General features: G+C 39.3%; 2 protein-coding genes across 3 annotated transcripts in view; one reads left to right on the top strand and one right to left on the bottom strand.

Annotated features, from left to right (window-relative positions):
• Nucleotides 1–15687, bottom strand: part of LOC111863168 (zinc finger protein chinmo) — a 32074-nt gene extending 16387 nt beyond the window's left edge. The window contains exons 1-5 of one of the 2 annotated variants that reach the window (XM_023849222.2): nt 15527–15687; nt 14655–14798; nt 14330–14547; nt 13025–13739; nt 32–211 (exon numbers count right to left, since the gene is read on the bottom strand). In XM_023849222.2, the coding sequence (XP_023704990.1) occupies nt 32–211; nt 13025–13739; nt 14330–14547; nt 14655–14772 (1231 nt within the window). In that variant the 5' untranslated portion in view covers nt 14773–14798; nt 15527–15687. Of the gene's footprint in view, nt 1–31; nt 212–13024; nt 13740–14329; nt 14548–14654; nt 14799–15290; nt 15453–15526 lie in introns of those variants that run through there. The other variant, XM_023849223.2, reaches the window with a different exon arrangement.
• A 163-nt stretch (nt 15688–15850) lies between these two features.
• Nucleotides 15851–21704, top strand: LOC111863166 (cytochrome b-c1 complex subunit Rieske, mitochondrial). The gene is made up of 5 exons (XM_023849219.2): nt 15851–16186; nt 16518–16661; nt 19059–19236; nt 20164–20312; nt 21076–21704. The coding sequence occupies exons 1-5, from the start codon at nt 15979–15981 to the stop codon at nt 21213–21215; spliced, it is 819 nt and encodes a 272-aa protein (XP_023704987.1). The 5' UTR covers nt 15851–15978; the 3' UTR covers nt 21216–21704.
• Nucleotides 21705–21964: the final 260 nt, after the last annotated feature.

Below are 21964 nucleotides of genomic sequence, written 5' to 3'. Positions count from 1 at the left end.
TGTCATTAACAGAATGACTCAATAACATTACCATCAGCTGTAGCAACAGAGCCCCCTTTATGGACAGCCAGTTTTGTACTTGTACTCGAGTTCCAAGGAGTGGATGGAATTATCTCAGATATTTTGTCAGCACTCGTCTCTGTATATGGTGCAGCATTTACCACATGATGCTCTTCCGGGCGACTGGAAAGCTCAAGTTTCACCCGCAAATCTGGGGGGGAAAAAAAAGTTAAACTTGTTAACAACACAAAGTGCAGAAACATCAAAGCACAAACTACCGCAGGACTGGGCACTTTCATGTGCTTGACTATAAATGTGGTACAAAGAGACATCATCAATGCCACAGAATAAAAGAGGAAGCTTCTGATAAAGCCTATAACACATATAAGGCGCACCTTGAATAATTCTAGTGGTAATCCTTGTGTAGCCAATGTCCTGGGTGGTGGCAAGTCTGAGATGCTATAGTCTAGTGGCAGTCACGGAATAATTCATGTCTTTGTTTCTCATAAAATTGCATATACCTAATATAGCTCTGTTTCTTTGGTCTACCATGTGTTACAAGTACTCAATTTATATGTATGTGAGTTTAGTACTTAATGACCACTGTAAACAAGCCCATGATCAGAGAAATGTTAAGCTGTTTACAAGCCCCCACATTTAAGCCACACAAATATACTGTGCACATAATGGATCCATTTCTTCAGTAAGTGGACATCTGAATATGAAGTGCCTACATCCAGTGATTTTGGTTAGCACTTTCTAAGAGACCCAACTGAGTAGGTATCTTCCACCCACCTAAGGATGGAAACAGATCCAGTTTCTGAAATGGTGTGTTTCTTAGTTTCTAGAATACTGGACAATGGACGAAGTCCAAAAACCTAGTAACTCGGACTAGTAACATAACCAACAAACTTCTGTAATGGCATGTTAACTGTTAACTGAAATTTTGTTAACACCATTTCATATGTATCAGTATTCTTATTTTTGTCTAAAAAGCAAGGTCAAACAACATTCATATTTTATCAAAGGAAAAAAAAAACACACACACAAAAGACAATGTGCAGCAGAATTTCCACACCTTGTCCAGATCTATTTTCAATAAAACAGATTTTTATTAAGGTGAACTTTTAAAATATTTTAAAACTTCTGGCTCCATGAAAATTACTACTATAACTTAACATGGTGACCAAATACAGCATTTATTTTCTTCCAAATTAGTTGCGTTGCATGAGTTTCCTCACTCTATGTGGGCCCTAAAATGGACTGAATCATGTAATGTAATCAGCACTTGAGATAAGATGTCAGACCCTTCTAAACTAACAAATCTACAGCTATTCAGTTCTCCCAAAAATGTACAAACTTATTACTGGCAGAAGGTGAGGGTCCTGAGCATGTAACAAGTGCATATATGTTTAAACATGTTGACATTTGTCAGTTGCATTACTTGCAGTTGTTTCTTTGTTCTTGAAAGTATTAAAGGTAATTCTGCTATAAAATTAACTCATACTTAAAGCAACATTGTCTCTGACATTAAGAGAAGATCATAGACTGAGGGTGTTTGAGAACAGGGTGCTGAAGAGAATACATGGACCGAAAACGGACGAAGTGGCAAGAGTTTGGAGAAAACTGCGTTATGAGAAACTTCATAACTTGTACTCTTCTCCAAGTATAATGAGAATGATCAGAAAGACAGCTGGAAAGAGACCACTAGGAAGTCCAAGATGTAGGTGGGTGGACAATATTAAACTTTAGAGATAGGATGGGATGGTATGGATTGGATTGGTCTGGCTCAGGATAGGGATAAGTGGAGGTCTCTTGTGAACACAGTAATAAACCTTCGGGTTCCATAAAATGCTGGGAAGTTCTTGAGTAGCTGCACAATTGGAGGCTTCTCAAGAACGGCTCAGCTCCATGAGGGAGTGATATCATCCTGTCTACAGATCTATTGCATATGAAATAAATATTATGGAGATCTGTAGGGTTTTACTTTTATACATGATACATGTGAAGGGAAAAGGAGCACTTTTTACAGCCCTCTACCAGTAATGTCTCTCTGTAGAGTGCACAGATTCATAAAACTTTTCTTAGAAGTTCATAAAAATTTGTGAAATATTTCTGAATTATGGATTTATGATTTTCTGGCTCATAATCATCATTGTTGAAGCAGTGCAAGTACTGCTACAAATAGATACATTTCTTATGAGACTGCTTGCAGATAAATATAATATTTGGATCATGGAATTTCAGAATTAGTAAAGATGACGATCTGGCTTCCTTTACAACACTTCACAGAATAAGAACAGGGATAACAGATACATTATTAGATGCAAATGCAACCCAGTGTTAAGATGCCTTAAAACACACAAAAACCACTGCCTTCTTCAAAATGAAGCAAGCACGTGACTGATTCTGCACCAACTGATCTATGTAGCACTTTGTTTCGACAGAATCAACTAGTCCTTCATCAAATAGGCCGAAAAACTGTGAAATCCTGCTGTTTGTATTTACTTTATATTGAATAAAGTAAGTAAAAAGTAAAGCTATCCCTGTACCAGCCGTGAAGGCCCATAGGGTTCTGAGATGCTGAGGGTCCCACATTATCTAGACAATCGGCTCAAAGATGGCGGTAAGGTTTTCAGCCTTATGTGCTGGTCGCGCTTTACTCCCCATGAGAATTATTTAATGAATTCCTGGTACTCATTTCTGTTAGAGGCTGAGTCAACCCCAGGGCCATAGTGTGCCTGGAAGGATTAGGTCAATTGAAAAAAATCCAATGACCTCATCAGAACTTGAACCTGCGACCTTTCAGCTTGTATCATACTACACTACCGCGTGCCCCCACTTTATATAGAATAGATGGTTCAATTCTGAAAGAGAACTGAGGTCTCATAGAACAACTGGAGAGACATTCACTTTAGTACGTGTACTATGTCAAGCTTGCAACTACTGGAATCTCAACTTGGATTTTCATGATTCTAACTATGTCACATACTGTATTTTCTGGGCAATAAAAGGCACCAAGGTATATGATGCACTTTTACTGCTGTGATCTGCTATCCAGTTTTAATCTCTTCTTTTATTTCTTGCCACTTTTAAGCACGACCACAAAAGAACATTCCCTCATCTTCCTTCTCTAACATTTCCTCTTGCTACCATACAACTTAATTCAAGCAGTAACATTCCTCTCTTGTATTAGTGAGATGCTGATTTGAATCTCAGCTAGAACATTAACTATCCTCACAGGGCTTTTTCTCTGGCACTGCGGCCACTTGAGGCCTATTGTACCAGCCCCAGATGATAGGTGAGGGTGACTGTGGAGCAATTGGTGGAATGAAGATTGACAAGGTAAACCGAAGTACTCGGAGAAAACCTGCCCCAGCGCCACTTTGTCCACCACAAATCCCACATGACCACACCCAGGATCGAACCTGGGCTGCTGCGGTGGGAAGCCAGCGACTAACCGCTTGAGCTATGGCACAGCCCTTATACAGTCTAAGTGGAAGGTAGTTCCTGACATACATATCAGAGGGGGAAAATTCTGATGTTTTCATTAGGGGTCAAACTCCATCATTTAGTAAGCCAGCTGCTTTACCAACTGAACTACTAAGCATAATGTTACATATTTTGTAATGAACATCATAATGTGGTATACAGAATTACTGGATTCTTGTAGTTTCTCCATCGTCTGAGATTCTAGGTAAGAGAGGACACAGCATTTTGGAAAGTGGATCTGTTTCCATCTTCAGATGAGGAAGAAGACACCTACTCAGTTGGGCCCCTTAGAAAGAGCTAATCTGAGTATGTGTCTTCCATCCTCACCTGAAGACAGTAACAGATCTAGTTTCCAAAACATCAGTTCCTCTATTACCTAGAATTCTGGACGATGGAAAAAGTCCAAGAACCCAGTAATTCTGTGTGTGATCCACCATCGCCAGAACCCTTTAGAATCTAATCATAATGTAGTGTTACTAATTACAATATAAAATCAGCAGTCACATACAATGATATTATATTTATGACCGGGTATATTAAAGAGCCGGGGTAGTGTAGTCGGTATGATGACTGGCCACTGGCTGGACAACCGAGGAGTCAGAGTTCAAGTCCCGGTAGGGTCAAGAATTTTCTCTTCTCTACGTAGTCCAGACTTGCTCTGGGGTCCACATAACCTCCTATCCAATGGGTACCAGGGGCTCCTTCCCTGGGTGTGAAGTGGCCGGAGCATGAAGCTGACCACTCACCTCCAGCTAATGCCGAGGTCAAGAAAATGTAGATCTATACATCCACTCCCCCATATGCCTTCATGGTGCAGTGTTTAACTAGTTAAGCACAGGGACATTTATGACCAGGTATATTATCACTACTACAATAGTTCTAACGAAATTCATATATACTATCATTATATATATATATATATATATATGTGTGTGTGTGTGTGTGTGTGTGTGTGTTTATACCAATGCACTGGCCTTAAGACAAACAGATTTGTTCAAATGCACAGTCCTACAGATTACTGCAAGTAGACTACAATATGACACTACGAGAGATGATTGCAATAATATTTATTGTTTGTTGATTTTATGCTGTAACAATGTTATAGAATAATCAATTATTTTAATGTGCACCATAAACAATTTAATGAGACAAAGACTCAAAGGGCATATGAGGTCTATAACAAAAGGTGTGACACAAAATGGACAAGCCACATACTGTTATACATATCAGAGAATGTGATGAACAAAACTTTATTTCCTATGCTTACTGCAAAATGGTTTAAAAAGTCTGAATAGCACACACCATACAAGTGGAAATTTGTGTAATCTGCTAAAGTAACATGATTAGAAGTGGGAAAAGGACACAAACCAAGAACAGAACTTCTGATAATGGCACAACTTACGTAAAACAGGAGGAGGGGGAAAACAATGGTAACCTTAAGATATCATAACCCAAATGGCTTGGTATTGGTGTAGGCCAGGGTTGTCCAATCACTGAAGGTGCGTACTGCACCTTAGGTACATAACGAAGGCCAAGCAAAAAAAAAAAAATGTTTTTTTTTTTCAAATGCACTAACAAATACCTGCCATGTTAAGGGTCAGCTCCATGAAACCCAAGCACAGATATAACTGGACCAAAAAAAGTTTAAAATATTTTAAATTTAATACACTCAACTCTTGATTATCCAGGGGCAGATAAACTGGTTTGCGGCTTAACTGGGGCTTTTTTGAGGCTTATATGTTGTTTAATATTCATTCACTTTTGTTTCACATGGTGAATTGTAACACTATTTTCACACTAGTGTGAACCATGCTCTGCATTTTTTGGTCCTGTTATGCTAAAACAATGTTCTAGGGTAGGTGTGAAAGAATGCAAGGATTTGTGGAAAGTTTCAAGGACAGATACACCGCCCCAGTTAGTCTCTCGATCTTCAAGTGCGTTAGCAAAATGTCAGGGTGTAAAAGGAAGTGTGATGTGTTAAGTATTCAACAGAAACTTGAGATTATCAATCAGTTGGGAAAAAGAGCTGAAGTTAAACAATTAGCAATGCAATATGGTATTGGAGAACGAACTGTTCGTGATTTGAAAAAAACAAAACAATCAATCAATTTCCTTTGCTTCGTCTTCTAATTCAAGTGGAATGAAGAAGAGAAAAACCATGAAAAAATCAATATATGATGATACGGATATCGGTAAAAAGGAAAATGCCGCGAAAAAGCAAACGACAATATTAAATTTTTTTAAGTGTTAAGTGTGAATATTCATAAAAAGTGTTGGATGTTGTTGAACACTGTGATTGAAATAACTAATTCATACTTCAGTGTAGTGTAAAAAAAGTATTAATAGGCCATGAGATGACATAAAAATGAGGTTGAATAAATTTAAATACAAGTAGGCCTATAGTATTATGAAGGTACTACTTACAGTACTACTTTTAATAAAATTTGTCTTAACCGGGTTTTCGATTAATCGTGATTTCCGTCCCCACCATTATCCCGGATAATCGAGAGTTGAGTGTATACTGTATTGTTATATACAAAAATGTAGTTTTTACACTCTTGTTGCAAAAGTTATAAGGGTACGTCAAAAGAAAAAAATGAGTCTATCTAGCTTAGTGGTGAATGGATTAGTTCAATTCCATGCATCTATCAAGTGCTGTTTCAGCTCACCCTCAAGAATTCCCATAAATTAACCCTTTACTCCTTCTAACACAGCAAGTAGTAAAAATGAAAAGGCCTTATCCCTTCTAACACAGTAAAATGAAGCAAAATAGGTTAAAATTACGTCCATGAAAATCTGGGGCTGAAGTACCAAATACTAGTGTTTTAAATGGAATGGCGAATGGGTGAAGTTCAGAGTTGTGTAATAAGGCTTGTTAATTTTCATCAAGTTATACGCATGGTGGCCACATTTCTCCACGAGAATTTTGGTGAACATGTCTACTCCTATGGCAAAGCGGGTATCTCGGCCACCATAGCATGATGCCGCCTAAGGTTGCAGATTCTGAACTGTGCCTTCAAAATAAACTGAATAAGCAGCTCCAGACAGTCAAGAGGAAGCAGTCTTCCAGCTTGGGAGTTGAGCAGGGGGCCAACAACTCCTCATCACACAAAACAAGCACTTTACAAAATCTTGATTGAATTCATGTCCATGGTGTATACTGTCAACGTTACTTGTTGTGAATACACCTAAAATTACATTTTTAGCCAACTTTCCTTATTTTGAAAACATAAATGTAGGATTATGAGATCTTGCTGTCTGTGTGCCTCTATATGTATCTCCACCATCAACTTGGGAACGGTTCAACCAATCTTTATGAAACTTAGTACAGTCAACTCTCGATTATCCGGGATAATGGTGGGGATGGAAATCACGATTAATCGAAAACCCGGTTAAGACAAATTTTATTAAAAGTAGTACTGTAATACTGTACCTTCATAATACTATAGGCCTACCTGCATTTAAATTTATTCAACCTCATTTTTATGTCATCTCATGGCCTATTTAATACTTTTTTTACATTACACTGAAGTATGAATTAGTTATTTCAATCACAGTCTTCGACAACATCCAACACTTTTTACGAACATTCACACTTAACACTTAAAAAAATTTAATATTGTCGTTTACTTTTTCACGGCATTTTCCTTTTTCTGTTGAATACTTAACACAACACGCTTCCTTTTACAGACTGACATTTTGCTAACGCACTTGAAGATCAATACAAAGATACTAACTGGGGCGATGTATCTGTCCTTGAAACTTTCCACAAATCCTTGCATTCTTTCACCCCTACCCTAGAACATTGTGTTAGCATAACGGGACCAAAGAATGCAGAGCTCGGTTCACACTAGTGCGAAAATAGTGTTACAACTCGCCATGTGAAACAAAAGTGAATGAATGTTAAACAACATATAAGCCTCAAAAAAGCGTCAGTAGCCCCGGTTAAGCCGCAAACCGGTTAATCCGCCCCCGGATAATCGAGAGTTGACTGTATGTATATCACAGCACCTGAGCCCATCTCAATGGCATTAATTCATACATCTCTCACATCAGTAATATCATCATTATAGCCCCTCAAATTTCCAAGGGAAAACCTTAACATTGATTGAATGCCTGTACCAATCTTCATGAAACTTGGTACACACAACATGCCACATAAAGCCATCTCAATGGCATACATCATAAATTTCTCCCACATTGTAACTTCTCAAGTTTCTGAGGCAAAACCTTAACATTGCTTGAATGCCTGTACCAATCACATGAAACTTGGTATGCATATATCATGCCACCTGAGGCCATCTCGACGGCACACTTAAGAAATCCCTCACAATAAGTAATATCAAAATTACTGCCTCTCAGATTTCTATGGCAAAACCTTAATATTGCTTGAATGCCTGTACCATTCTTCATGAAACTTTGTATGTCTTTCATGCCACATGAAGACATCTCAACAGCATGCTTCATGGATCCCTCTCACCAGTACTACCAACACTGCAGCCTCTCAGACTGTTGAGGTAATAATCTTAATATTACCTGAATGCCTGCACCAATCTCCATGAACCCTGATCCGTATATCATGCCATATGAGGCAATCTCAATGGTGTATTTCATAAATTACCTCCATAAGCGGCCTCCGTAGTCTAGAGGTAACGTTCCCACGTCATGACTCGTAGTACGCGGGTTCAAATACCTGGCGGAGGTCGTCGAATTTTTAAGGGCGGAAAAATTCAGGGAACAAGTCCTCTGGGAGGGACTTTAAGCCGTGGGTCCCGTGTCGTAGCTTTACGGCACGTAAAAGAACCTCATATCTCCAAAGGAGGTCACTGAGCCAAATTAACGGACGTTTCCCGCCCAACAGCAGTCTCTAATACCTCTGGTAGATGGGGGAAGCATTATAGATACCTCTTAGCTAGTAGAGCCGGTCTCGCTGGCTGGGCGGGACTGATGGTAAGCACCAGTACCGGTAGGATATAGAGACTGATAGAGGGAAGCACAATGGACCAATACAGGTCTCAGTGCATGGGGAAACCCACGCTCTCCAATAACTAACTAACTAAATTACCTCCATCAGAAATACCAAAACTGCAGCCTCCCAAAATTGTTTTATTAGCATCATTACACACACATGCTATGGTTTTCTATCTACTTGTATCACATACTCAGAATTACAATGACAGGAAAGTAGGTGATCAGTTCTTCCCAGAATTTCTTATTTCTTAATCTAATAGCAGATGTGTGTTCAGCTTGTCAGTCCTCTTCAGCACTAGAAGTAGCACTAAAAATGGCTGACAAGATGCAATGCATCTGCTAGTAAACTTGAGGATGGCGGAAGGGCTGATGTGATATGTACTGATAGACATTTACAAAAAGCAGCCTTGATATTATAAAACATTACTCAGGCTGCAGGAAGAGCTTCATAATTGGGCGCTTCAATGTGTGTTACTAGGGTGTTTAGCTTATGGCCTTCTGAGATGTGATAATGCATATTGTGACACGTATCCATGTTTCAGAGTACTTGCTTCCTCCATCTTCAGGGTCTTGTCTACCGTGAAGATTCCTGTGACACACTGATGCCTACCAAAATATGAAGCATCACATCCCAGTAGACTGTAATATTAATATTCACTGCTGTCAGGATGACAAATCTCATATTATTATGATGATCAAACCAAGGTTATGAAGGGCTGTCATACAGCATTCATGGGAGATGCAAAATACAGATTTTTGCAAAAAACCTGAAGAGATGAGACCATTTGGGAAACCTAGGCACTAGATGGATTGATATTACAATAGATCTTAGAGAAACAGAGTGGGAGGGTGTACATTGGATCTGTATGGTTCAGGACAGAGACCAGTGCCAGTCTCTTGACAACATAGTAACGAACTGTTGCATCCCGCAAAATGCAGAGAATTTCTTGACTAGCTGAGCAACTGCTAGTTTCTCAAGGACTCTGCCCCATGAAATTACTCTGTTGGTCTAATCCCTTGCTATGTATGCATATACAATGATGAACTGCTCCATCTCTCAATCCAGGGGTAATGCCCTGGGGTTGATTCAGCCTCTAACACAAATGAGCACCAGGAATCTTCCTAGGGGTTAAGGGCAGCCAGAGCATAAAGCTAACCTCACAGCCATCTGTGAGCCAGTGGTCTAGAAAATGCAGGAGCCACGGCATCTCAGAACCCTATGGGCCTCCACGGCCTGTTACAGGGACAGCTTCACCTTACATACAACTGCAGTTGTGATTTGTAAGTCTATTTTAAAAGCACTGTCAGAATTTTGATAAATCGATTCTCTTTTAAAATTTGCATCTGACCTCATACTCAGCTTTCCTTTATGAATATTATTACTCCATAGCAGCATACTTCTACTGGCGCATTTTCTGGTCAGATGATTCCAGACTCAATCCAACAAAGTCACAAGTGCCTAGACTATCCTACAACAAAACCATTCAAATATGTAACAATCCAATTGTTTCCAGTTAAAAACTCTCATCTAGTGTTTTTCAGCCAAATGATATTGAAATTTGGGTTTTAATACAGGGAATTCATACGTAGACTGTCCTTCAAAAGCTGAACTACACCCAATTACCACAAGCTGTTTGAAGAGAGACTCAAATTCTACTTGTTAAATATGCCCAGTTATCACAGGAGGTTTGTAGTGGGACAGCAGTTGAGTGAACTGAGGTCCTTGAGACTTGATAAGATAATGCATACTCCTGTAGTGCAAATATTTATAATTTAATCTTAGCATGAGTTGTTGGGCAGCTCTCCGGTTTCCTAAAAGTACTTTGCTAATAGTATGAACCTGTAGTACACTTCTACATCTTTTCAGAGTTTCTACAGCTATTTTAAAAGATGACTAGTGGAATGTGAGAGCAGTTACCTTGTTGTCCAGTATGACATATTTTCCAAAATTCAGCCTTTGACTCATGTCTATGCCTTTTCCATGCATAAAAATGTTAGGAACCTTACACAGTCAGGGGGCATGTGGTAGTGTAGTTGGTTGAGGCACTATGCTACAAGCAGGAAGGTCGCGGGTTCAAGTACCGATGAGGTCATTGGATTTTTTTTCAATTGACCTGATCCTTCCAGCCACACTATGGCCCTGGGGTTGACTCAGCCTCTAACAGAAATGAGTACCAGGAATATTCTTGGGGGTAAAGGGTGGCCAGCGTGTAAGGCTGACAACCTTACCGCCATCTGTGAGTCAATTGTCTAGAAAATGTGGGAGCCTCGACATCTCACAACCCTATGGGCCTCCATGGCCTGTTACAGGGATTCCTTTACTTTACTTTCTTACTTTACCATACATAGTCAATGTTTTCAAATCTTGTCATTTGCAACAGAATGTGCAATAAGCCTGCTCGTATCAACTTTGACAGTGACTGCAGAGAGAGATAAACAGAAAGAGAGAGTGAATGTAGGAGGCGGTTACATACACGATGTGTCCAGGATCCGTTAGGACTAATTTTTTTTTTTAATTTTGCCCTTAAATGCCATCTGTTGGTGAGTTGTGACGTTAAGATTCTTGAAGTTTCAGCTGTGGTTGTCTATAATTTCAAAGTGCAAGCATTGCTGCATCATGTGTTCTGACCTTGAATGTAACAGTACTGTTCTGACGCTCGTAGGAAAATGGCAGCTGAACAGAGAGCCAACATCAAATTTTGTTTGAAGTTAGGCAAAACAGCTGGAGAAATGTATGAAATGATGAGATGTGTGTACAGTAGTGACTGTTTGAGTTGCTCGAATATTTTTCGATGGTACGCTGTATTTCGTGATGGCCAGGACACTGAAGACGCTCCACGTGCATCAAAGCTGAGAACAAGTCGCGGTGAAGAAAATGTGAAAGAAGTGACCGAAATCCTTGCACCAGACAGACGTGTTTCTGCAAGACTCATCAAGGAGCTTTTGGGAATACCAAAAAGTACTGCGCATCAAATGTTGACCAAGGATTTTGGCAAACGGAAGGTCTGTGCGTGGTTTGTCTGACTGTAAATTTCCATTACCCAAATAAGATACTGCAGCACAGTCCCAATGATAGGCAATAACCACAAAATAAGCAACTATACAACAGCCACTGCTAGATATTAGTTCTGCAAACAATGGCTGCTGCTAGGCAATGGTTGAGCAGCAATACTGTGAGAACCCCCAAAAGACATGAATGCAACAGTGACACAGCAACAGAGGATCACTGTTTTTTGTGTGGTCAGTGCCGAGAGGACGAGTCAGTCAATGGAGTTAGTAAGGGAGTAGTCTGAGGGCTCCCAGAGCCGTCAGAGTGTAAAACATAGTCATGAGTCCAATGGAACTCGGAACCAAGAATCACTGCGCTGGCAAGGACCACTAGCAATTTAGCAATCAGTCAGTCAGTCAGTCAGTCAGTCACTCAGTCAGCCAGTGGAGTGAGTGAGTGAGTTAGGGGACTGCTGCAATACAATCATTCTGAGCTGTTGCTGTTAGAAGTTGGTAGCTGAGGTCGGGATGACATTTCAGGAGCCCAAAGGAAGGGGAACATCCATCATTGAAAGCCACTACCAAGCAGCGACTAGTGAAGACATGGCTGTGGATACTTTGTGTGTGCGCGTGTGTGCGGGCACTGTATCAAAAAGCCCAATAAATCTGATCACCAATCCAAAACACGTCTATAACCACTCCATCATGTGAAGATATAACACCACAAAGATTTGTGCCTGTGGTGATTCTCTAGCTTCTCACTGCAACAGCCTGAGTTTGATCCAAGGTTAGGTCATGTGGGATCTGTGGTGGACAAAATATCACTGGAGCAGGATCTCATGAGTTACTTCAGTTTCCCCTGCCAATTCTTATTCCATCAACTGCTCTATATTCATTAATCATCCTATCACCAATGCTATGCAGTCTCAATACTGACAATGCCACTAAATAACAAAAGGAAAGGAAAGAAAACAGATGACCAATAGAACTGAAATGTCTGTAACAGGAAATTAGGCTTCATGACTTCTACCCAGAACTCCTTGTATGCCTTACTGAACTCCAATCAAAATAAACCTTGGCGTCCAGTAGTGGAATATTTGCTTTCTGTCTACAAAATATGACATTATTCCCTGTAAGTCAATGTATCATCTTGCCTGTCATTCTCTGTGAAAAGGCATGTGACAAGACACATAATGCCCTAGAAAGAACTGCATGACCTTACACAATATAACTACAGACATTTCACATGCATTTAACTGATTGACTTGATGCAGGCAGATGAAAGACAGATATACTACAGCAAAATCAGGAGACTAAATCCTGAATTCCTAATTACTACAACTGCATGACAATGTCCATAGTTTTATATTTTGAACTGACAGTCAAGAACTCACTGGTATGTCTCATGTTGATTTCCATAATCCTAATCCCAAACATCACCATAGTTATGGCTAATGTTTCCTTCATCCAAATCAACATCTTCTGGCTGTACACTGGAGATATTCCCTATAAAGGACAATGCCCTGGCATTTCATTAAAGGAAAAAAGCACTAAACAATGTAAAACTTCCTACCTTCTGGACAGCTACTCCCAGGATCCACAGACGAACGCCGACTTTCTGGCGTAGCCTTGTTGTTGCCATCAACTTCCACAGCAACAGCTCTGTCATAAGTCACAGTAGCGGCAGCATTGGCAGGTGCATTAGCAGTATTATCTCTGTGATCAGGTCCTCCTTCATATCTCAAGAGATGCTGAGATGCTGACGAGCTTGGGGGATAAACTTTCTCGTCAGACTTCAGCTCAGGTTCCTGAGGTTGTTGTGGCTGTGAAACAGGACGGTATGCCAAGGATATTGGGGAGTGTTTTTCAGGTTCAGGGACAGTACGCGACTTGCTGCCATCTCGCAAAACTGAGGCACGAACAGCAGAGTCTTGAACAGTTTCGGAAGAACTGCGGTGATGCCTTTTTCTAGATGATGCATCATAATGAGATGGGGGTGGCGCTGAGGCAGGTACGCGTTGTTCATATGCTGGACGGTAATGGGGAGGGTGCATGTATGGAGACATGACTGGAGAGTATGACGTGGATGAGGTAGATGGATGATGTTGGAGGAGTTGATCACCTGAGCCTCCATCCAAGGTTTCCTTTGTACCACTGTTACTGTTACTATTTATCTTGGCTTGTTTACGACCTGTAGGCGAGTCTAGTTGGCTGTCCTGGCCCACTGAGCTGATATGCTGCCCTTGCACCACAGCAAGCTTCTCATGCTCTACTGACAAGCCTTTAACCTAGTGAAGGTAAACAGTGCTAATCAGAAAACAATGCGAATATCACCACTGTTACATATTTATTTTAAATACTAAAATTGTGGTACACATCATCTATCAAAGCAATGAAAGTCATGAGCAACGAGGCTCAGAAGATTAACTGCAAATCTGCCAATGTGACATCCTCCAAGCGCTCTCATTAATGTGCACCACCAATCACTAATAACTCCACAGTCATGGGTTAGCATGTGTAAAAAAAGCTAAACCTATCCCTGTAACAGGCCTCACAGGACCATAAGGTTGTGGGACGTTTAGGGTCCCACATTATCTAGACAATCGGCTCAAAGATAGCAGTAAGACTGTAAGTCTTACGCACCGGCTGCATTTTACGCCCAGGAAAACTCTTGGTACTCATTTCTGTTAGAGGCTGAGTCGACCCCAGGGCCATAGTGAGGCTGGAAGGATGAGGTCAATAGAAAAAATCCAATGACCTTCCTGCTTGTAGCATAGTACCTCAACAAACTACGCTACTGCTTGCCCCCTGAGTTAGTATACGTACAACCAAAAATATAACTATTTATACACGGTTCTGAACCAATCTAAGTTCCTACCTGCAAGCATTCTGCAGCCTTCAGGAAACTAGGGAGGCTATCCTGAGAGACATGGACTTCTCCTTTGTACATGAATTCTAATAAGGCGGACATGTTAGATGATGATGTGCCATCCAAAATGACCAGCACACTTGAGCATAGTGGTGCTGTTTGAAACATATCCTGGAAGTGTTTGCTACATGCTGCCAGAATAAGTTTGTGGGCCTTGAATGTCACACCTAGAATGCAGAATCCATAAGCATTATTATATACACTTACTACAAAAATGAAAGAATATCTTCAGGATACTGAAAATGAAATGTCAATTGTAACATACATAATTTACCTTCACAGAATAATGTGACATCTGTTAAACTCTCTGATTTGAATAAATTGCCAAATGCGGTTGCCAAATTGCTGCCAAAACTGTTCCACTTAAGACAAAACTGCTGCTGTGAATCCATTCCAGATGTTGATTGGAATGTATTCGCTGAAAAAGTTACATGAAAGTCAATTCAACTGTGCATTGCAAATTAAACAACAAACATTTCACAAGTACAAAAATGTGATCAATGAACTTCACACAACCAGTGCAAATCCCTTCATGGTCAAATTATTACAAGACCTTCATCAATGATTAACAGATGAACACGAGTTCCTTCTGTTTCTGACACATGACTTAACGCCTTCATAGGTGTCTTATTTTATAACTGCAAGCTACGTTACATGTTCTTAACATCTCCCATCAATGTCTCTCGAACGAAATCGGGAGGCCTAGAACTATATTTAACCAGATGCAGTGAATGCACTTATATGTGTGTGTGTGTGTGTGTGTGTGTGTGTGTGTGTGTGTATATATATATATATATATACATACACATATATAATTCCACAAATCAAACCATAAATATGATACCAAAACCGAATTTAAGCAACAGAATGACATCAATACAATAATGAATTCGTCAATACAAAAACCTACGTAAGAATCCTCATAAAGCACCGCTCAAGGTAAGCTCTGCGCCAAATCATTCGCATGCAACCATCTTGACACGATTCATGCATCACCAATGTAACAGCCCATGTCCGCTCTACGCAGAGTCCGGCAAATTTCGCGAATGCGCCATTAATTAGTATACCAATGCTTTAAATTACATTTCATACGCTACTATAATAATTGTATCCCTAAAGTTTACATAAAGAGCATTATAATAATACCTGAGATAGGTCCGTTTGCTATTTATAAATAACTTAATTTCTCTAACCCGTGCATAAAAAGAAATGTTGGTGTAGGCTACTGCCGGAAACAGTTTGGCATGTGTTATGAAAAATAATGAATCCACTTTGCAAAATAACAACAGAGTTTCGACTCCATTTCACCGTTTCTATTATAAACCCTACAGTACGTAATGTTACAGCTATTATGTGTATGTATCTGTTCGACAAGTACGAGCCCCTTAGGTAAAAACAGAATTTGAAAACGTTCAAAAACGCTTTGCTTCCAACGTTTGATTCAGATATTTTTCATATCTCCCCTGGCGGACAAATTTCTAAATACTGTTTCTGCATTAAGTTCCTCCAGGCATTCTAGGTCCTAGTTTGAGAATTGGTCACAGTTTGGAATTTTCTGTATTTACGTGTATAAAAATACTTCAAGGTGTATCTACAAAATGATCAATATAGTTTCCAAATCGGGGAACTTGGCACCATATCTGAAAGCAACGACACAGACTGTTGCATCGCAGATAAAACAGCTGAGTCCTGCTGTTCCAGCATCCCTGAAGATAGTAGTTCCACCAGTTCAAGAATTGCACACAAACTATTCTTTGAGTAACTCATTACCTTCTGGTAGAGTACGTGTACTCTCGGGTCCAGGAGGTACGTACTGAATTTGTTTTACAAATAAATATGCACGATTAAGACTAAGAGTTTTACCTTAAATGTTTATCTTCATTGACTTCTTAGGTTGGTTACAGTTTTCAGGTGTAAAGAATACATTATGTTGACACTTTTAAGCTATAATTAACTCTTTGTAATTAAATACAGGCTTAATGTATTGGAGATTTTATGTGTAAAATGTAAGGAAGAAATTAATGTGGACATCTCCAGGTCAAAGGAATTTCATTTAATATTTAAACTGCACTCTGTATTGTTTTATGTTACAAACGTGACTTACTTGACGTTAACAAAAGGGTATGTTTCATTTCAGTGACAACACAAGTAAGATTTGCCCACACGGATATTCAGATTCCAGATTTTTCTGCATACAGAAGGAAAGATGTACAAGATGGTACTGCAGTCAGTAGGAGAAGTGAAGATTCACGTAAATCCTTCACATATCTGGTTGTTGGAGGTTTGTTTAGTGAAATTTTTTGCTTCAGCTTTAGTGCTGTGAAAAATCAGTTGTAGAATTACACATTATGAAGGATAATCATGAATAAGAATCAGAGATGTGATATTAGTGTTACACTTTAAGTTTAGATTCATGGATGTGTCACAAACCTTTCCTTAGTTCAGCACTCACCCTCTTCAGGAGAGGATTCTTATTTTTTCTGAAAACTTTTTTCTTGGTTTCTCCTCTTCTAACTCCTGTTCGTTTTTCATTTTTTCAACACCAGTACTTTGTTGCTAATATTAATAAATAATACAATTTCATGAAGTCTTGCCAGTCATTTAAAAACTTTGTTTTTTTTGTTGTTGTAGTAATGTGATTGGAAATGTATAATATGCTCACATAAAAGAATTCAGCTGTTCACAGACATCTTGTGACTACAGTTTTTAGTTCAGATGCCAGTGAAAGTATGTGTTGTCACCATCTCTCCAAATTAAAATTTGTTTATTTAGCAACGCTTTATGAACTGCATAGATTTTATACAAGAAGCCTGCTACAACTTGTGTGGCTGATCCAGTTGATCACTGCACCCTTTGGACCACCCAGACCACAGCCAATGTTGGAAATGCTCCATGTTTTTCCATACTCATTTCTGTCACCTTCATAAAGTGTTAATATTCATGAGTTGAGGTTCCTTTTTAAAAAGAGAGCAAACTTGAAATTTGAAACCCCAGAAGAAGTGTGTGTTAGAATCTTTTTCACATGGGTGGTGTACATGAATGCTAATTTCTATGTGTAAGTCTGACAAGAAGTGACGCAACTCATTGGTTGTTTAGTATAGTAGCAAAAATGTGAAGTTCCAGTTGATGAGCACATAAGTGATAAGCTCATTTTATGGTAGTTCTTTGATGACTTACTGGGTAGATATTGAAGAGAAATTATAAAGTTTATAGGCTATTGGCATATCAACTGAGCCAGAAATCCATATGCATGCAGTAAAGTTTATGTGAGGAGGCTTGTCCCTCCTGCTGGACTGGCTGAATGCTTTGCAGCAGGCTGTAATGTAATCTCCCTATATAATCAAATGGCAAGTGTCATTCCATGTAAAATTGGCAGACATTTCTGTCTCATTTATTTTCATCATATTAAGGATTGCAGTGAGATGTCATTCATTCCTAACCTAACCCCAAAAATATCAGCATCTCAATTAAGATTCTGGTTCATAATGTGTGTTGTATAATTCCAATGTAGCAGAGGTCATTGTGACTGCAGGAACATATAATGAGACTAATGTCTTGGAAGGAGGTTGATATAATTAACTCCATCATCATACTCCCCTGTCATGCCTTCATATATGCACCTTCCTTTTGCTGCGCACCACCCATGTGACCAGTAATAGACACGAAAGCTATCCAGCCAAAGTGCTGGATTGCCAGGTTCAATTCCCAGCAGGGGCAAGAGATTCTTCCCTTCTCCACAACGTTCAGACCTGCTCTGAGGCCCACTTAGCCTCCTCTCCAATGAATACAGGGGCTAAAACATGTAGGGACATGAAGTTGACAACACAGCTCCATCTGGTGCAGAGGTCAAGAATGGTGGAGCTATATCTCCGCTCCCCCATATGTCTCTGTGGCGTGGTGCTCAATTAAGCATGGGGACAACTTTACCTTATCCAGCCAATGTGAAGTTAGTTTAAATACATTATCTGTTAATAGAGCTAATTTAGTTATATTTTGTGTGAATTCTGCATGGAGGTGTCGTACTATGGATTTTGAAAATGAGCCGTGCTGGCATAATGGAAGTGTAAGTGAACTAGTGTTACAGTAAGCTATAAAATACGCTGCAAGGGCAGAAGGAAACTGTCAGAACTTGTGTAAATGTCAGCTACCAGGTTACAGTACATGAACAAAGTGTCTCTAAGCATTTGGATGAGGAAACCAGTTGTGAGGCCACAGTACTTAAAATGAAAGTAGTGATACCTGACCTGAAAGAAAGTCTGGAATCTTTTGGATATTGACACAGGAATGCTTCCTTTAGGTACAGTAATGAACTGCCATATACCTATGAGTGAAAAAATATTTTCAGCAGTTGTAGAAAGCTATTTGTCGAACTTGATATCGCTTTAGTGCCATCCTGTGAACTATGGTATGCAGGTTTCATTTTTTTTCCAATAGTGAATTTTGTCTTATGCTTTTATAAGTGTCATTCTTCCCTGAAACCTGAAAGCATACTCCTGGTTAACCATTTCATATTGAAGCCAGAAAGTAGACAAGGAACTGCATACCGTTGGGTATGTTGTATGACAGGAGGATCTGTGTATCTATGTAGTAATCTCAGGTTTTTCTTGCTTATTTTCATCAGTGGACATGCTTGTAATGGAGGTACATAAAGCTGCCAGCTGATCTTATATTTTCTTAGGTGGGGCTGTTGTTGGAGCATATGCAGCGAAAACCTTGGTGGGTGAGTTTGTAAGTTCAATGAGTGCATCTGCGGATGTTCTTGCACTAGCTAAGATTGAGATCAAACTGGGTGATATACCTGAAGGCAAGAGCGTCACCTTCAAATGGCGAGGCAAACCCTTGTTTATCAGACACAGGTAAAGGTTTATACAGTCGAGCCCCCAATTACTCTTGATTTAAGGTTTTCCCTTCTTTAACATTTAATTTCAGTAATCTTAATGTTAAATTTCCTGCATTTAAGGTAACATGTTTGTAAAGTCCTGTCAGTTCTCTTGTTACACTTTCTTCAGGCAGTTCAAAGTTTCACACTTAGAGACAGTGTCATGTAACTTCAAACAAGGCCACACATTCCTGCAACCAACCCCCTTGTTTGAAGTTACATGACACTTGCTATAAAAGCAGCTGTTTAGTTTTATGAACATTTAAACCTACACAGGGCCAATGATGTAACTGAGTGAATATGCTAATGTTCCTACACGGTTCATTCTTGGCCAGAATAGTGCACCTATAATATAAATGGACACAGAACTTCTTAATTGTATACTTATTCTGTTATGCATCACCTAATAAATGCATGGCAGTTCTTGCACAAGCACATTGGCTGCGCATTCTGAGGCAAGGGCTGTCTTCACCCACTTGAACACTGGGATCATGGGTTTGAATCCCACTCAAGGCATAGATGTTTGTGTTGTTCTGCGTGCAGGTAGCGGCCTTGCGACAGGCTGATCCCCCATCCAAGGAGTCATACCGACTGTATAGACCAAGAAACTGAAAAAGTGGCCAAGGCCCAACAAAGGGCTGTAGAGTCATAGATAGATAGTTCCTGCATGAAAACATAGCTTGGTGATTTGGTCATTGCCTCTGTAAAATTAAAAAATATGATTTTTGTTACTTGCAAAGTGATTTGTTGCATTCCAGATTCATGAAAATATACTGCATTTTTCCCATTAGTTTAGCAAATGGTAGTACTACAGAACTTAAATCTATGTAAAAGTATATTGAAATAATTATTAGTAGTGTTGTATAGTGCCCTACTGGAAATGTGACTTCAAACTGTTGTTCAGGACACCAAGTGAAATTCAAACAGAAAGAAATGTTGATGTGCAGTCTCTTCGTGATCCTCAACATGATGCTGACAGAGTTCAAGATGCTGAATGGCTGGTGATCATTGGTGTGTGCACTCACCTGGGCTGTGTACCTATTGCAAATGCAGGTACGGTTCACCCTTTGGCTTTGGTATTTATTTCGCTTGTAAATTGGTTTGTCAAGTCCCTGAATTACATTTCAGTGAAATGGGTATGTGCAGTATTAAAAGTTTATGAAAAATTGTTTTTCGGTCCCTGGCTCAAATCTTGGCTGGGACACCAACTATTCTGAGAGAAATTTTTCTGGGTTTTCTTGGTTCTTCAAGACAAATGCTGGAGTAGTAGTCACTATCCAATAATTTGATGTTATAAACTATATACAATACAAGGAGGGTGAGATTAGTGAGGCATGTAGCATGCATGGGAAACTGAGAAATGCATAAACATTTTCGTTGAAAAAACTGAAGGGAAAGGATCACTTGACAGGATTAGACATGAATTGGAGAATAACCTTAAATGTCTCTTAAAACTGAGGGTGTGTAGTGGATTTGACTCAGGATAGGGTCCAGTATAATAGGCTCTGGTGAACGTAATAAAGAACTTGTATGTTCCATGAAGAATGGGAAAGTTATTCATTAACTGAGCGATTACAGGTTTTGAAAGGTTTCTCCTCCATGGATTTATTGGAACTACAGGAAATAAATGCAGCAATATTTGTTGTAAAAAGGTGCATTGATTTTAATTTTGGGACATTTGAATAAACTTGGGAACCACAAGAAGTGGCTCAAGGTCTGCTTGCAAGGAAGGCTGCTTAGGAGGTAAATCTGGAGCGCATTCACATTAATCTCATAATTCATGGTGAGCTTGTTGATAATGTCTGTTTTTGTGCAGGTGATTTTGGTGGTTATTACTGTCCATGTCATGGCTCACATTATGATGCATCTGGCCGCATACGAAGAGGACCTGCACCTCTTAACCTTGAAGTTCCAAATTATGAGTTCCCTGGTGATGGAACCTTAATTGTAGGATAAATGTAGATACAGTTTAAATAGCTGTCTAGCAGACAGAATTTTTTAAGAATGTTGTGTTCCCTTATCCAATCACTGTTAAGTATTATGTATGATTATATGGCTGACATCGGTTGGTGTGACATTTTTACCAACAGTGTTGAAGGATGTATGTATATTTAAAGTGAATGTAAAAGGCATCTCTCTGTAAGTAAATCTGTACAGTATATTATAAAATTAAATAGACCATACCATGAGTTTGTTGTACATTGATTACATACATTCGGCAGCCATTGCTGTTTGCAGTACTAATTTCTTGCACTGTAGAACTGCATAGTGTCTTCTGCTGTAACAAATAGTTCAACTGTTTAGTAAGTTATTTGCTAATTATACTGTTTGTAAAGTCAGTTGCACCAAAACATATTATGAAAATCAGAATAAAAAGAATAATTTCTGGAAAGAAAGTTCTGTAAATGCTGAAGTGCAATGTAAATAAAATCTAAAAGTTTGTGATGATGGTACATTAATGCAAATATTATGTTTTTAGACATCATCCATCACACTGTTTTTATTTGAAACACAGCATTTCAAAGACTAGATTCTGTCTCTGTCCTCAGGTAAAACCTGCTCAGTTTTGCCCAATCAATAAATGTAGTCCCAGCTCCAGACATCTTCACTAACACAGGATGGGGTATACAAGCAAGAATTAAGACAAAACATTAAAACTCCACATGTAAGAGGCCTGGCACCAGAGAACTATCAGAATAGAAGTC

The sequence above is a fragment of the Cryptotermes secundus genome, unplaced genomic scaffold (genome assembly GCF_002891405.2).
Source record: "Cryptotermes secundus unplaced genomic scaffold, Csec_1.0 scaffold265, whole genome shotgun sequence".
Lineage (NCBI taxonomy): Eukaryota > Metazoa > Arthropoda > Insecta > Blattodea > Kalotermitidae > Cryptotermes > Cryptotermes secundus.
Note: the sequence above shows the minus strand (reverse complement) of the source record. Positions and strands in the feature narration are given on the sequence as shown.